The following is a 17,729-nucleotide window of genomic DNA, read 5'->3' on the forward strand; positions in this document are numbered from 1 at the left end:
CGGGATAATATTTCGAGGTGGTACGTGACATGGTTGTATTGTTACTTTCATGAAAGCTTAGAGACCAAAAACGTTTTTTTAACCTTTTATAAACTATCTAAGAGCTTGCATGAAAGCTTAGGGACCAAAAACATTTTTTAACCTTTTATAAACTATCTAAGAGCTTGTTTTATAGAAAACCTGAAAACAGAAATTTGAAACCAAGGATTTAAATAAAAACATGTATTATACGTGTTTGGTAACATAATTTAGAAATTAGATTCTAATTTAAATAGTTGCAAATTAGTTGTAGTTACCTACTAAATATCCGTTGATAATAAATTATTATTAATTTATTTATGAACAAGTTTTAGGTTGAAAAAATTGTATATTTATTGTTTTGTAATATTATATTATTTATAGGAAAAAATGAAATTTTGGTCCCTATGATAGGATTTAAAATTCAAATTCTGGATATAAAGAAAACATAACAAATTTTAAAAACAAAATTAGGATTATCTGCCAAACATGTATTCACTGAACAAACAAAATTCGGATTGCAAACCTAAAAAAGTTTATACAATTTTACTTTCGTGTTTAATAAGTCTCTTATTATTATTATTATTATTATTTTATATCTAAAATATATTTTTTTACATCTATATCTATCTATCTATGTACCTATGAATTATTTTAGAGAGATATACAAATATTAGAGAAATAGCATTAAGGTTTCTCGATTATTACAAGATGAAAGCAAGCTTAAATAGTAGAAAACTTAAGGAAGCTCATTGGGCTTTTATGAGAATAACCTAAGCTAAATGATATCTAAATAACGTGATGTAAAACTATAACATAAATCTTAAGGAAGCTCATTGGGCTTTTATGAAAATAACCTAAGCTAAATGATATCTAAATAACGTGATGTAAAACTATAACATAAATCCAAAATATTACTATATAATATCAAATACTTTAACAATCTATATCTATCTATACCATCTAAAAGAGGCTATGGAAGCAAAACATTTTATTTTTCTTTTTTATTCTTTTTAGATGACTATTGTGATATATTACGTAATTTCAAATTTAAATCATTAAAAAAAAATATAATTTTAACACTAATAAATATTTTTTTAAAAAAACAACATTTTATTTCAAACTAATTTGTACTATTTAAAGAGGTTATAAGAGAGAAACTTTTATATCTTCCCTTTTGCACTTTTAGTTGATAGCTAAGAGACAATTATGAACTTGGTTTCAAATTTAGGTTTTATCTGATTTTTTTTTAATAAAAAATCTATCAAATTTGATTAAACATCCATTTTTTCCCACACAAAATCTAATAATTAAATATTGTTTTTGGTATTAATTTGTTAGAATAAAAAATCATTCAAATATTTTTTTTTTTCACAAAATCATGTTTTTTAAAATTTTGTAATAATCCTCTATTAATTTTTTTTTAATATTTTTATTTTATTTTGGATGGTTTGATTATCCTCTTAATTTTAATCTCTAATTTAAATTATGACCAAAAAATAGAACTAATCAATCAGAGTGTGATGAGTGAATTTATAGAAAAAAATTGATTATTTCATCTTAAATCAAACATTGAAAGTAAATCAAAACAGAAACTATTTTTTTTTTTTAAAAAAAGAAATCTATGATACCTTTGATTATTATACTTGAGTACTAAAAAATTGAATATTATAAAAAATATATAAACAATGATTATTATTATTTATATAGTTTTATAAAAAAAATGTTTTATCTTCAAATTATAATAAAAAACCAATTCAAAAAAATATTCAAAATACACAAACTATATTTGAATTTATAAAAGTATATTAATTTAAGTAGAACGAGTTCCAAGAAAGACTAAATTATATCTTAACCTTCATTTATCTTATAGATAAGTTCAAATTTATTAAAACATGAAAATTTTGTTTATTAAATTTATTCAAATATAAATAAATGAAAACAAAAAACTGCATCTCCCATGATTCGAACAACTAACGGTCGGGAGGGGAAAAGGCAAAACCAACAAGCCGAAGGCCTGCTTTGATTTTGAGGACGCAAACATTATATATATTATATTAAGTCGGTTTATATAGATGTTTACCATTCGAATTTAACTAAAATTATTTTATTCAACCATTTATATTCAAAAGATTTTTCACGTGTAGGTATCCTCTCAGTAGTAAAATAAAAGAACAAAGAAATGACATCCCAATCTATTTTCTATTTATATAACTCAAATGAAAATTCAATTTAAAAGAAACATATAATTGAGTTGACATCTGTAACTAAAAAGAATTCTGATTTACTTTTGATAACTAACCAATGAGATGATGATTTGGAAAATTACACTCCTTTCCATGTAATTTTCTTATTTTCTGTGCATAGCTATCCAATCATCAGAATTATACAGTAGCAGTCTTCTGGTTGTGGAGGAAGATTCAGCTCCTATCCATTTACTTTTCTTCTCTTTGTAATGTGAAAAGAGAGCTCCTCACTTTGGCATATCACATTAGAAGATTCACCTCCAGCTGTCTCTTCTGGTTGTGCAAAACAGAGCTCTTCAAATCACATTAGGAGATTCACCTCCTTTCCACTTTCCTTCTCTCTCTTTAGTGTGGAAGGAGAAGCATTTTGAAACTGGTGTAGATCACATTAGAAGATTCACCTCCTACCTTCTACAATCTCTTCAGAGATTCTTTAAAATTAACGAATGATTGACAAAGTGAGACTCTAAGGGCAATGTCGAGAGGTACAAAGTCAAACTTATTGCCAAAGGTTAAATTCAAAATGATGGCATTGACTACAAAGAATTTTTCTCTCCAGTTTCTCAAAAAGACTCTTTAAGGATTGTAATGGCATTGGTGGCTCATTTTGATCTTGAGCTTCACCAAGTGGATGTTAAAATAGTCTTTCTCAATGAAGCTTCGGAAGAAGAGGTATATATGGACCAACCTCAAGGTTTTGAGACCACAAGAAAGAAATCTAGTTTGTAGGTTGAATAAATCAATCTACGGATCAAAACAATCTTCCAGACGATGGTACTTGAAGTTTAATGATATCATATTGTTATATAGGTTTGTAGAAATGATAGTTGATCAATGTATTTACATGACGGTTGTGGGAAGTAAGTTTGAAATCCTTGTGTTATATTTAGATGATATTCTTCTTGTCATTGATGATCGTAGGTTATTACATGATGTTAAGGATTATCTTTCTAGCAACTTTGAGATGAAATAATATGGGTGAGGCTTCCTATATGTTCAAACTAAAAATATCTCGAGATAGATCATAAGGAATCTTGGGATTGTCTCAAAAAGCTTACATCAACAAAGTTCTAGAAAGATTTAAGATGAAATCATGTACACCTAGTCCAGTTCCCATCTAAAAAGAGGACAAATTCGGTCAATCTCAGTATCCCAAGAATGATTTGGAGCACAAAGAGATGTATTATATCCCTTATGTTTCTTTAGTATGGAGTTTGATATATTTCCAGACCTATATTAGACTGGATATAAGCTTTGCGGTTGGTATGTCGAGTCGTTATCAATAAAATCTTAGATTATTTTATTAGAGAGCTAAGAAGGTTTTAAGGTACTTACAAGGTACTAAAGATCACATAAGAACTGGAAATAAGGTTTTAAGGTACTTGCAAGGCACTAAGGATCACATACTCGCATATAGAATAACTAGTAGTCTTGAGGTCATTAGTTACTCAGACTCAGACTATGTCAAATGTTCAGATACCCGAAAGTCTACATTTGGCTGTTTGTTCCTTCTAACTAATGGAACAATCTCATAGAAGAGTGGTAAGCAATCTGTCGTTGCTACTTCTACTATGGAGATTGAATTTGTTGCATGTTTTGAAGCTAGGATTCAATCGTTATGGTGGAATAATTTTATTGTGGTTTAGGCATCATTGATACCATTTCGGAACCCATGGTAATATATTGTGATAATGCGGCAATATCTATTTGTTAAAGAAGAGGTGCAAAATCAAAGAGTTCAAATAGTGCACATTGGCACTAATGACATGATTGTAGATTTGTTGACTAAAGGACTAGCTCTTAAGACATTTATTGGCCATGTTAGTGGAATGAGAGTAGTTGGTGAAGGAACTGTGAAGTTCCATAGCAGAAGCGGGGATCGGCCTATTTTTTAATTTTTCACAGAACAACAAATTTATAGAATTCAAACAGAAAATTGTGCATTAATTGATAAATTTACAACATGCGTTTAAGAGGAAAAAGGAGAAAAAATCATACCCTTAAATACTAAAAAAAACTTCTTCTCGAATCCTCTTGTCCCAATGGAACACGAACACGTCAGTAGGACACCACCACAAGAATTTCCTCTATATTCTTTGTAAGGAATGGGAATAACATGAGATGTGGGCTTTGTGTTTCTTTTGGGAAGAAGGAGATTGATTTTGAGAGAAAAAGTTCTTTTGTGAGAGTTTGGAGAATCCAAGAGAGAGTTTTTTTTAATCAATCTACAAAGAAGAAGAAGATAATCTGGGAAAACCACCTCACACCCATTCACGCACTTTACTCCACCAGAGAGAAAAGAGGGGGCCTCCCAAATTAATTAACTAAAAAGATTTAATAATATAAAAATCACTTAATAAATTTAAAAAATATATTTAATAAATTATTATTATTATTATTATTATTATTATTATATATAACCACCTTATCATTAATATATTAAATTATATGTTATATCAAATATAACACATAACCTATAGTTTTTATATGGTATCAAATACAATATAACCTATAATTCGTAGTTTTCATTTATATAACTTAATTCAAATTAGAATCTGATTTACATCTCGATTTGGTAACTAAAAAGAATCACAAAATAGTAGAGATATGAACATGAAATGACATCTATAAGTAAGTTTTCATATCGTCTTTTAAAAAACTAACGAATCAAGTTGTTTAGAAAACGCTAACCAATTAGATAAAAGAGTATATGCATTAAACAACAATTGACGAGCTTTCATCACTATTTTTTTAACCCAAGCAAATAAATAAATTATATTCTAATGAAATATGGTTTCATATTAAAATAAAAGTTTTGAGTGTATATTGTTATTAAATTTATTGATAATTTATTTTTACTCAATACCATTTAAAATTATAAATGAATACATCTTATAACTTGAGGTCTAGTATTTAATTATGTATCAAACCTTTTTAATTGTATTTAACACATATTATATTCATTATAAATTAATTAAATAAAACATATAGTTTTGAATAAAACTTGGAAAACGATTTCCACCCAGCTCCCGCAAACTAGATACGGAGCGCATTCTAGTAGTGCCACGTGTAAAACTAACTTTTGGTATTTTTCTTTTAAATAAAATGTATCATTTTTCATCTTCTTTGTCTAGTTTTTTTTTTTTTTTTTTCTTCCTGGTTTTGTTTTCTTTCTTTTCATTGTTTTTTTATAAATCTTTCTTTTCAAAATTTTCTTTTCATTTAAGTGATAACATTCGTTTTCTTTTCTTTTCCTTTTTATTACAAATTCTTTATCTAAACCAATTTTGTTTTTAAATTTACATTTTTTATTCTTTTTTCCTCATCTACACAATATCATCTATTTTCAATTAATCAGTTGAAAACTAAAAATTTTAAATAATATGATGAGAAATATATTTCATAACTTAAAGTTGACAACTATTTCATAATCAGTATATCTTCATGTCACCGACATTTTATTGCTTAGTTTATGTTTTATGGATTCATTTGCAATATAATGAAAATATTCGATTTAGAACAACCATCTAAAAATTTTGCAAACAAATATAAATGAAAGAAATAACGAAATTAGTCTTCTGCACACGTCAAATCTTCATTCAAGAAACTTTATCACTTATCTCCAATAAATTTATACAATGAATTTGAAATATCTATATATTATTGGACTGTCAATTCAACATTAATCTCGTCTATTCTTCTAAATGAAATAAATTTATAATTTATGTTAGAGATTCAATAGCGTAATACTTTCGACGAATTGATTTAAAATAAAAATATAAAATATAAAAAGAGTTCTATTTAGGTCTGTGTACTTTTAAATGTCTAGCGAGTGTCAGAACACTTACGACTGATGGAGAAGAAGAAAGAAAAAGAGAAAAAAAGGAACAGATAGAATGATTGAGTAGGGGTGTTCAAAAATCCTGATGACCCAAAAAACCGATCAACCCAACTCAACCCGTGCAGTTTGGGTTGAGTTGGGTTTGAATAAATGAAATTTTATGGGTTGGGTTAGTTCATGGGTTCACCTAATATAACCCGAACCAATCCGAATTTATTATTAAATTTAAAATATATATTTTTATTATTAATAACACAATTATTTATACATATATTGATTTTAATTTTATTTAATTTCAATATTTTTTTGAATAATTTATTTTACAACAACTCTTAAAAATAGTTTTTTTGCACTCTAGAAAAAAAAGGTTTCACAATATGAATTGAAATTGAGTTGTTAATCTTAATTCAATATATGAAAATAATTAAATTAGAATTTTACATATTTGCGTTTTGCTTCTTTTTAGAACAAAATTTTAAATAAATGACCTGATTAATCAGAACCCTGTCTCTTATACACATCTAGATGTGTATAAGAGACAGGCTCATCAGAGAACAGTAGTAGGAAAAGTAGCAATCGGAAAAGGGGAGTGAAGGAAGGAAAGAAAAGGAAAAGAAGAAAAACCAGAAAATGAAGATGAAAAACTATAAAAATAAAAAATAAATAAAAATAAAAATGGTCGGTTTGAAACATAGGAGCAGGGGCCACGTATCCAGGTACTAGGTCTGGTAAGTTTTACTCATAGTTTTTGTCCTCACTATTTAAATTTATCTCGGGTGCTCACTATTTAAATTTAACTAAAAATTATATTTATTCAACCATTTATATTCCAAAGATTTATAACTACATGCCATGTGTATCTTTTATTAGTACACTAAAAAACAAACAAATAACATCATGAAGTTTCTATATTTATACGACTCAAATTAGAATTCGATTTAAAAGAAATATAAAGCAATAAATTCAATTAACATTTGTAACTAAAAAGAATTCTAATTGTTTGAATATTTTTTTATAACGAACCAATCAGATGATGGTTAAAAAAAACTAACCAACAACACTCCTTCCGATATACTTTTCTTCTTTCTCCTAAAGCATGGCTACTCACTTGTCACCACTTTGATCAAGTTTGAACTTTCATATCTTTTACCTTTATTTTTCTTCTCTCTCCTTATTCTAGAAGCAAAGCTACCCATTTGTGTGCTGGTTGGCGTTTCGTGATCCACCTCATTTCTCTCTTTATGGTGGAAGGAGTTAGTGTGGATCACTTAGAAGATTCACCTCCTTTCCATATATTTTTTTTTTATAATTATTGTGGATCATGTTAGAATTTGAACGTTATATATGGATTTCAATATAACAAATACAATCTCTTGATGCTTTCAAAATAAACTTTAGTCTTTAAGTTGATTAAGTTGATTGATCTTCTTTGATGATCGGCAAGAAGATCGGCAGATCGGCCGTTGGTTGTTGATCTTCTTGGGAAGAGCCTTTGTGTTTGATGGTCTTCTCGGATATTCGCATGTGGTTTGAGAGCTCCTTTATTTATAGAGTTCTCTGATGGGCCTCGTGGGCTTGAGCTTGGTTAGTCCATGGATCTGACCCTTGAGCCTGATTAGTTGAATTTGGGTTTGATTGGTTCATGGGTTAGTATTTGGGTCCAATTAGTTGGATTTGGACTTGATTTGATATTTTGGTCAAATTCAATTTATTTTTTAGCTTAGTTGGATTTTAATCCAAATAATAATATCAAATTGGATCAAGTTAATTGATGTGATTCAACGAAAATTGTAAGTGAAAAAAAAAAACAAAAAGATGTTAACCATGAAACATAACTAAACATGGACATAAAGCGAAAAAATCTATCAAATATCAAAGCAAAATAATTTAAAATAATTTAAATTAGTTTTAAAAAAATAATAAAAGAAAAATGAGATAACTTATCGAAATTATTTATGTATTTCAAATATTAATTTGATTTTATTTTGAAATTATTTATGTAGGGACCAATCTTTTGAATTGGTTAATATAGCGGCGAATAAATTTTTTCCCCAAAAAGATTAATGTGAAGATTAGAAGGTAAATCTAAGAATGATGAAAAAAACAATAAAAATATTTAGGCCCCATTGTTAACTATTTGTTTTTTTTGCTTTTTTGCTTTTGAAAATTAAGCCTATAGACACTATTTCATTCCACCTCTGAATTTTTCCTTTTTTTTTTTTTTTCCAATTTCTACCAATAATTTTAAAAACAAGCCATGTTTTGAAAACTATAAAAAAAGAGTAGCTTTCAAAAATTTGTTATTGTTTTTAGAATTTGGCTAAAAATTCAATCATTGTACTTAGGAAAATGCTCAAAATCATTGTAAAAAATTGGATGAAATAGTCTTAAATTTCAAAAATAAAAAATAAAAACGAAATAGTTACCAAAGGAAACCTAAGATCTTAAAATGATAAAAAAAGAGTGTTACAAATGATTTAATCTTTATAATTAAAATAAATATTTCATATATCTAAATAACCAAATAAAAGGGGTCAATCTTTTGAATTATATATATATTTTTTTAAAAAAAGTTGGAAATTAAACCATAAATCTAAACATGATTAAAAAAAATAGAAAACCAAGATTTCAAAATCAAAGATAAATCGAAGGCATTACAAAGAAGATTTGAAATATCGAAGTCTCAATTGAAATTTTAGAAAATTTCATGGAAATTGATGAAAATTAATGAAATTTGGTATAAGCAAGAAAACTTTGATTGTCGTTGAATTAGACTATCATTCTATCATTGACCATTTTTAATAATCATTTCTATAAAGTACGACAACATTTAGATATATATTATAAAATATGTGAAAATGTTGATGTGATAGCCGAAAGTAACAAAAAAAAATTACAAAATAATATCAAATATTGAAAACTAATTAAAAAATTAAAGGACATGAAATATTTGCATGTAAAATAATTATAAATTATTTGTTATAAAATGAAGAGGATATAAAAATGAAAAATCATAGCATTAAACTAATGTAGGATAGTAAGAATAGAAAAATCATAACATAAACATAATACAACATAATGTAAAAGAAAAATAAGAAAAGTCTACAAGTAGATAGAGTTGGTGAGAAAATGAGAAGAATATTAGATAACTCACGTTACTTCGAGTTTGAGGTGAGCAATAAAAAAGATTTTAATAAAGATATGCGACTACTTGAAAATAAATAATTTTTTTATGATAAAAGTGAAAAAACTTCCCATGAACTAGTATAGCTAATTGTTAAATTGAAATCATTGAAATATTGAAATATCAATAGAAATTTCAAAATTTGAAGAATTTTTGAGAAATTGGAGAAAAATAAAAAAGTAAACCCTACCGAAATTTCGAGCTTATCGAAATTTTGAAATTTTGATCATCGACCAAAATTTTCCACTATGATTTATAATAATTTAATCTTTATAATTACTCTAAAATTACTCCGCATATTCATAAAACTATAAAATACATACTTGATTTGAAAAAATATAGGTATATTATTAAATGTTAAATAAAATAAATATTTGAATAATTTAAGGAAAATGTATTTGTTTACGCCATCCAGGAGTTCTATCGATATTTTTTTAAAAAAGAAAATTGTAATTTTTCTTTATTTTAAAAAAATCATGATAATTATCTCTTAGTTAATTTTTATTTTGATTTCGATAATTTGATAATTTTTCCTAAGTTCAAACTTTGATTTAAACTAAGTTTTTTTTGTGATAATTCTTTTTTGTTTCTTCTTTTAATTTTTTCTGTGATAATTGTCATGAAATTAATTTAATTTTTTTATTGGTTTTGATTTTTTGATTATGTTGTTAATTCTAGACTTGGAATTAAATCAATAGTATTTTTAGAAAAAATCGTGATAATTTTTTTAAAATTTTTTATTAGATGATTTATTTTAGCCTCTTAATTTTAAACTATAACTTAAATTAAGATATTTTTCTCTTTCTCATTTATTTTGATTGAATATTTTGATTATTCACTTAATTTTAAACTTTAATTTAAACCAAATAATTATATATATTTTTTTATTTTTGATAATCTTATCTAATATTAATTTTTTTAATTAATTTGGATATGTCATCATCCTTTTAATTTTAAATTTTAATTTGAACTAAAATATTTTTTTCTTATTTTTGTGTAAAATTTGGTAAAATTCTTTTTTTATTTGAAAAAAAGACAATTTGATTATCTTCCTAATTTTAATTTTTAAAATTTTATGAAAAGAAAAGAATACAAAAAACATGTAAAAAAAGGAAATTCTTATAAACAAGATTAACCAATTTGGTAAATTTGATAATCTTGCTATATATGTAAATAGTTTAACCCATGTTCTAATTTGAAAATGCCCCGAAAAAATAGTGAAAATATTATAACCCCTAAGCTCATTGGTTTTTATTTACACGAATCAAAACTGAAAAGAAACGACAAATAATAATAATAATAATAAAAAAAAAAGTCAATCCTCAGGTACTATTACTTTCTCAATTTTTAAGTTACTTATACCTAAAAATAGGGAGATACTTAATCGAAAATTAGAGTCTGAATTTAGTATAGACTTCAAATCATAATTGATTTTATTTTAAATGAAATCACGTCAAATTAGTGATGGTAAGAGATATAAATAGATTTAAGATGTGATTATTTCCCTTTTATTTAATATGATTTAGATAAAAAAAAAATTATTCCTTCTTTTAACATAAATTTGAGATCAAATAAAATATGATTTTTTTATTAAAAAAAAATCCATTATTCTAACGTGGATGAGTTTTTGTCTTTCATCTATTTCATTATATAGATGTTTACCATTCGAATTTAACTAAAATTATTTTATTTAACCATTTATATTCAAAAGATTTTTCACGTGTAGGTATCCTCTCAGTAGTAAAATAAAAGAACAAAGAAATGACATCCCAATTTATTTTCTATTTATATAACTCAAATGAAAATTCAATTTAAAAGAAACATATAATTGAGTTGACATCTGTAATTAAAAATAATTCTGATTTACTTTTGATAACTAACCAATGAGATGATGATTTGGAAAATTACACTCCTTTCCATGTAATTTTCTTATTTTCTGTGCATAGCTATCCAATCATCAAAATTTTACAGTAGCAGTCTTTTGGTTGTGGAGGAAGATTCAGTTTCTATCCATTTACTTTTCTTCTCTTTGTAATGTGGAAAGAGAGCTCCTCACTTTGGTATATCACATTAGAAGATTCACCTCCAGTTGTCTCTTCTGGTTATGGAAACAGAGCTCTTCAGATCACATTAGGAGATTCACCTCTTTCCAGGTTTTGAAACTGGTGTAGATCACATTAGAAGATTCACCTCCTACCTTCTACAATCTCTAAAGGAATTCTTTAAAATTAAGGAATGATTGACAACCACATATATTACTAAAACTAATGAAGTTACTCAATTTCATCCCACCACACAAACTCTTTTCTGAATGAAAACAAATAATAAAGTAAATGGATCCTAATTCCTAATTTCTATTTATACATTTTATCATAGACGATTTAAACATGAAAGGGTGAAACCCATTCAAACAAGAAATTCTCAAAACTTAATTTTCTCTCGTACAAAACATTCTCTCAACACCTGCTGTCGTAAGTAAATAGATCACACCGCCAGGCGCCGAGAGACGGAGAGAGAGGGAGAGAAATCCTGCGTACAAAACAAGAACAGAGTGACGAAACAGCCAGCGGCGAAGCGAAGGTTCAATAGAGCGAAATTTCAGTGTTGTGATCGTAAGGAGAAATCACCGAAAAATACAAAAAGATGCGTAGCTGCGGTTTGGCTTTATCAGGCACCGATTCACGTTGCTATTTACCGGCGATGCCTCCCACTTTCTCTCCAAGAAGAGCCTCTCCGCCGGACGGAACTTCGCAGGTTTTGTTCCCTAAATCGGCACGGCATCCTTCTGCTTGCGTCAGAGTAAAGGCCACTGTCGTCAACGAAGCGGTAGTCTCCGACGACGTCGAGATGAGCTTCTACGAGGTTTTAGGAGTACCGGAGTCGGGGTCGATGGTGGAGATTAAGCAGGCCTACAAGCAGATGGCTCTGAAATATCATCCGGACGTTTCACCGCGGGACCGGATCGAAGAGTATACTAGGAAGTTCATCAAGGTTCAGGAGGCGTATGAGACGTTGTCCGATCCTAGTATGAGAGCTTTGTATGACAGTGACATGGCGATAGGTCTTCATCTTGCTTTTTCTGCTCGAAGACGCGGCTACAACCATGAGGTACGTTTCTTGGCTATTTTTTAGCTCAAAATTGGTTGCGGAATCCATTAGGATGCTTTCTCTACCTTATTTTGTTGCAATTTATTTTGTTATATTGAATTGATTTTCGACCTGTTTTGAACAATTTCGACTCCTAATCCTGAATTCTTGTTAATTTCTCTTACCTATTCGTTGATTCAACCTGGATTGCTCCAAGCACTCAGTCTTGGTCTTCATTTGTTTTTGAATCATTGCTTTGTATTCCTCATTTACCTTCGCGTTCTGCTTGCTTCTACATGAATCGGCGTAGGAATTGAGCTGCAAAAATATTTTGATTTGTTTTCTCATCCATTTCCCGAAAGTCTTATCTTCTTGCTACCTTTAATTGAACAGAATTTACAGACTACAAAGGTCGATTTTCGATACACAAATACTTTTGAGATTTTCTCCTTTTTTTTTTTTTTTTCCTGTTTTTGTTTTTGTAAAAACAACAGATTAGTCATAATTTTTGGTTCTTCTGATTTTTCTTCTTTCTCACTTTCTTAAGATTGCGGCATGCCTCTTAAATAATTTGCAACATGAAGAAATCATTCAAGATGAATAATCCTTTCAATGACATTTCATGGCTTTTACTTTTTCATTTCACCATCCATTAATGAAAATTAAATCTAATCCTAATTCAAATGACTTATGTGCATCAAAACATGTATAATCTGGACCAAATTGTGACTCTTGCATGTAACTCATATGACAGATATTGGTTCTTTTAGTTCATATATCCAAATCCCTATACATAATCTGAACTTATTACTCAGGAAATGGAAGAGAAAAGTGGGTGGAAGAACCGTTGGAAGGATCAGCTATCAGGATTGAAGAAAAGAAGCATGAACAAAGATTCAAGAGCAAGCATGTCGTGGGGAGCTCGGATGCGCAGGCAAAGGGACAAGCTTCATGAAGACGATGCATAATTTGGTTCTTCCCCTGCTCTAAACTTTCAACCTTCCTGCACATAACTAATATTATATACAATAGCTAGATACAAGACCTTAGCTTACTGATTACTAGAACTTCTACTTCCTCTATGAAACTCAAATAGCTTAGAGTCTGCATATTGGGAAGTTGTTCCACAAGGAATGTAAATCACTAGAAAATTAGTATTGAATGTATATATGGTAAGTATACTCTATCAATGTTTACTTCACCTTTCCTGTTTGGTCCTGGTAGATTACAGTTTGGTTTCTGAATATGTACATTACTTTTCTTAAATCACAGTCTTGTTTACCAATACTTTCTCTGTTTTCTTTTCTACTAAAACTGCGGTTAGATAGAACATGATTCAACTTTTCTTTTTGTAGTTTAAAAATGTTGCTAGTAGTTAAACAAGTTGAAGCCCCCCCTTTTGAAGGTCACCATGAATGCAGATTACTAACCTTAGATCAATAAGGATCCATGGAAAAAGAAAAGTCTTAGAGGGAATGGGTTCGAGTCATGGAGAAATTTACATCCAATGATTAGTTGGAGTATGTAAATCTTTGAAGCCTTAGTGAATGTGTTTTTCTCACCACGACCAATCTTATATCTTATGAGTTGCCTTGACAACGAAATCTCCCATAAGAATAGTCGAGAAAGCTTGGAAGCCGAACACGAAAAAAATCGCCATTAATAATACAAGGGTGAACAATGAAGAGGGTGTAGAAAATGATGTTGCCATTGAGAGTGAGAGTAGTGATTGTGTATGGAAGATAAGTGAGGAGAAGAGAAGGGACAAATAGCAAGTGGGTGGTAGCAAAACTTTGTGATTATGTGTTCATTATTTAAGGTCATTTTCATGAAGGCTATCCAACCAAACTGAGTTGAACATTCACCATAACCCAAAGCCACCTATACAAAGAGATGGGTTTAAATCTTTGGTTGATTTATGCCCCTTTGTTCTTTGTCTTATGGGGTCCCCTTTGATATTAACATCTATAATTATTCATAGTTATCTATATTTATCAAATCAGATCAACAAATTAATTTACACATTAACTAAGTCGGTGTATAGGAAAATGAGACTTCTAGTTTTGGTTCATTTCATTAAATGTATTAGATAAACAAGACAATTTAAAAGGGGAAAAAAAAAAGAAGATGAGAATATGTTTTGGTCTCTGCTTTTAGTATAGATTGGTCTGTTCTCATGTTTATTATTCCTTCTAAAATATAGGTTTTTAAAGAGCAGGTTTAACATACACAGCATTATCATTATGAAAGCATCCTGAATTATTGCCCTTACTTTCCAACCATGCCCTTTTAAACTTTATAATAAGGGTGTTCAAAAAAATCCAATAACCCAAAAAAACCTATCAATCCAACCCAACTTGTGCGATTTGGGTTGGATTGGGTTAGGTTCAAATAAATCAAAATTTTATTGGTTGGGTTGATTCATGGGTTCATCTAATATAACCCGAACCAACCCGATTTATTATTAACTTTAAAATATATTTTTTTATTACTTATAATACAATTATTTATACATATATTGATTATAGTTTTATTTAATTTTAATAATTTATTCTTCGACGACTCTTAGGAGTAGTTTATTTGCACTTTTTTCACTATATAAATTGAAATTGAGTTGTTAATCTTAATTTAATATATGAAAATAATTAAATTAAATTTTTACATATTTATGTTTTGCTTTTTTTTAGAACAAAATTTTAAGTAAATAATCCGATTAACTCGAACCAATCCAATCTAAATATTTCATGGTTGGTTTGGCGAGTTCATTTTTTAATAAGAGTTATTTGGGTTGAAGAAATTTACAATCCGAACAATTAGATTTAGTCTAAAAAGTCTTTCAATCCAATCTAATTCATAAACATCCCTACTTTGTAACATAAGGTTGTAGATCAATGGTATGAATATTAAAAATAATATAAAAAACTTATAACATCTTATGAAAATTGGGATCATCGAAGTGGGGTCATGATGATATAGAAAATTCTTGAGTTTTGTTATTTTAAGGCAAGCATTGCAAATATAAAAATCTTTTGGGTGGTGGTAAAGAATTGAAAGAATTGATTGGGTCTTATTTTTAGTTTTATATATATTCCTGAAAAAAGAAAAAAAGAAGAGATAATTATACGGATTTTTTTCCCCTATTTTATATCTTTTGAGATTTTAAATGAAATTACTAAGTTCGGTAATCAACTATTTAAAAAATAAAGTTAGTAGCGTGCATATGATATTACGGTCAATAAAATTCAATAAATTGTTGTATGGTTGAAATTTCACCATGGTCTCAAAAGCATTTATAACCTTTTCTAAATGAATTCGCGATAGAGAATGATTTTAAAATTCGAAGGGATTTCAAATCTCTTTTATTAGATTTCGTAGGATTTAAATGTAGTTATTTAATTGATCTTATTATATTCTAATTTTCAATTAACACATTATTGGTTAAAAATTTATATTAGTAAATTCTTAACTTTTTCCCCCTTTTTGTTATCATCCAAATACAAAATTTTAAATATATTCATTTCAATTTTTTCTTGTATTAAACAAAGAATTAAAGAAAAAGATTTCCACATCATATTTTGGATGTTGATTTAAGATTCATAATTTTTGTTTTATGTATGTAATTAATTAATGTTATTTTAAATGTATTTAGAAAGTATAGAAGATGGTTACATAATATATGTAACTCATATTTGAATTCTAGTCTCAATTTTATTGAGATATGTATTCCACGTACTTTNTATATATCTTATAAATAAAAATAAAAATAAAAATAATACTAACACATGATATATTTTGTAAATATATACATCGTACATATATTATGTACTACATTCTCATATTGTCAAATAATAAGTAGTACATATATTAAAAGTAAGTTGACCATTTTGAAGGTCACAACTTTCGAAAAAAAACATTAATAGATCTTCATACACTTGTTTCAAAGGGTTATCTTAACCTTCGAAAAGTGTCGAAATAGACCATGTTGAAAAAACTTTTTCAAAGGTTTAGTAACTTTCAAAAATTATTATTTTCAAAGGACAAATATTTTTTATAATTATCAAATTACTTATCGATGATTATTTTATTGTTAAATGGTCTTTTTGTAAGGTTTCATTATTTTCAAAGGCATATAATGTTATTTTTAAAGATTTTGAAGCCTTCGTAAAATTTCTCTATCAACAATTGTAAATCCTTCAGAAAAAGATAACGAAAATCAAATTAAATCCAAAACTTGCAATAAGCCAAATGAAGAAACAAAATAATTACAAATTTTTTTTATAAATCTTGAACCACTGTATAACTCATCTTTCTCATTCATAAGACACAATGGGCATCTCATGAATCAAAAGGGAATTAAATATGCCAAGTGGCTCCATCAAATTAGTTCCAACTTTTTCTCCATTCTTAAAAAATGTATGTAAGATTTTAGAACCAAGAGTCGAAAGTATGCATCGATAAAGCAACCAACATCCAATCTCCTTCATTATCTTTATATGTGAGCAAAAACTCAGAGGATTCATCTAAGACAACTCTACCTAACCTTACTCAGCACAACAAGATCAATGAAAAATTTACTACAAATCTTACAGACATAAAGTGTCAAACAAATATATTCAACATAAATATAGCTATGTAAGTTAAAATGTGACCATTTACCAAAAAGAATGAATGTTAGGCATATGAAAGAAATTTATTTCTATACAAATTAAAAAACGGAAAAACTACACTTGTGAACTCTTACAAAAGAATGATACTAGTAATTTATTGTGAAGGGTAGTAGTAGTAGATAACAAATTAAAAAAGGACAAACTTTCAATTAAGACATGAAACCATGAAACAATAACATAAGTTGAAAACAAAGGATAAAAGTTGTATAATGAAATGAAGTGATTGTTTAACTAACTATGAAACGCGAACATATAAACTTTAAGAAAATCCACAATTAAGACATTAAATCATTACAATTAAGAATATCATGAGAGGTCATTTAAAAAAAAATGTAAAACAAGTGTATTTATAACTAAATTAAGTTAAAAACAGGAAAAGATTAAGATGCAAAGCATTATCTTCTCCTCCTAAATCTCATTAAGGGATCAAAATTAATTATTTAAACGAATGTTTTCTTTAACTCAAAGCATCATGTAGATGGAAAAACAAGAATTTTGAAGAAATGGACCACTAAACTCATGCTTTGATTGTACTATTCAACCACAAATCATTCCTATTTCACTTTTCAAAAGAGGTACAACGGACATCATATATGGAAACAAAGATGAAGAACAAAACCAAAACCAAATAGGAGAAGACAAAAAGAGTAAGGCATTTGAAAAATAAATGAACAAAGAAACAAATT

At 27.8% G+C, this 17,729-nt stretch overlaps 1 protein-coding gene across 1 annotated transcript; it reads left to right on the forward strand.

The window, feature by feature from the left end:
• Positions 1-11,659: 11,659 nt before the first annotated feature.
• Positions 11,660-13,642, forward strand: LOC120068230 (chaperone protein dnaJ 20, chloroplastic-like). The gene is made up of 2 exons (XM_039019944.1): positions 11,660-12,397; positions 13,192-13,642. The coding sequence occupies exons 1-2, from the start codon at positions 11,933-11,935 to the stop codon at positions 13,342-13,344; spliced, it is 618 nt and encodes a 205-aa protein (XP_038875872.1). The 5' UTR covers positions 11,660-11,932; the 3' UTR covers positions 13,345-13,642.
• The last annotated feature ends 4,087 nt before the right edge of the window (positions 13,643-17,729 follow it).

Source organism: Benincasa hispida, chromosome 12 (genome assembly GCF_009727055.1).
Source record: "Benincasa hispida cultivar B227 chromosome 12, ASM972705v1, whole genome shotgun sequence".
NCBI classification, from domain to species: domain Eukaryota; kingdom Viridiplantae; phylum Streptophyta; class Magnoliopsida; order Cucurbitales; family Cucurbitaceae; genus Benincasa; species Benincasa hispida.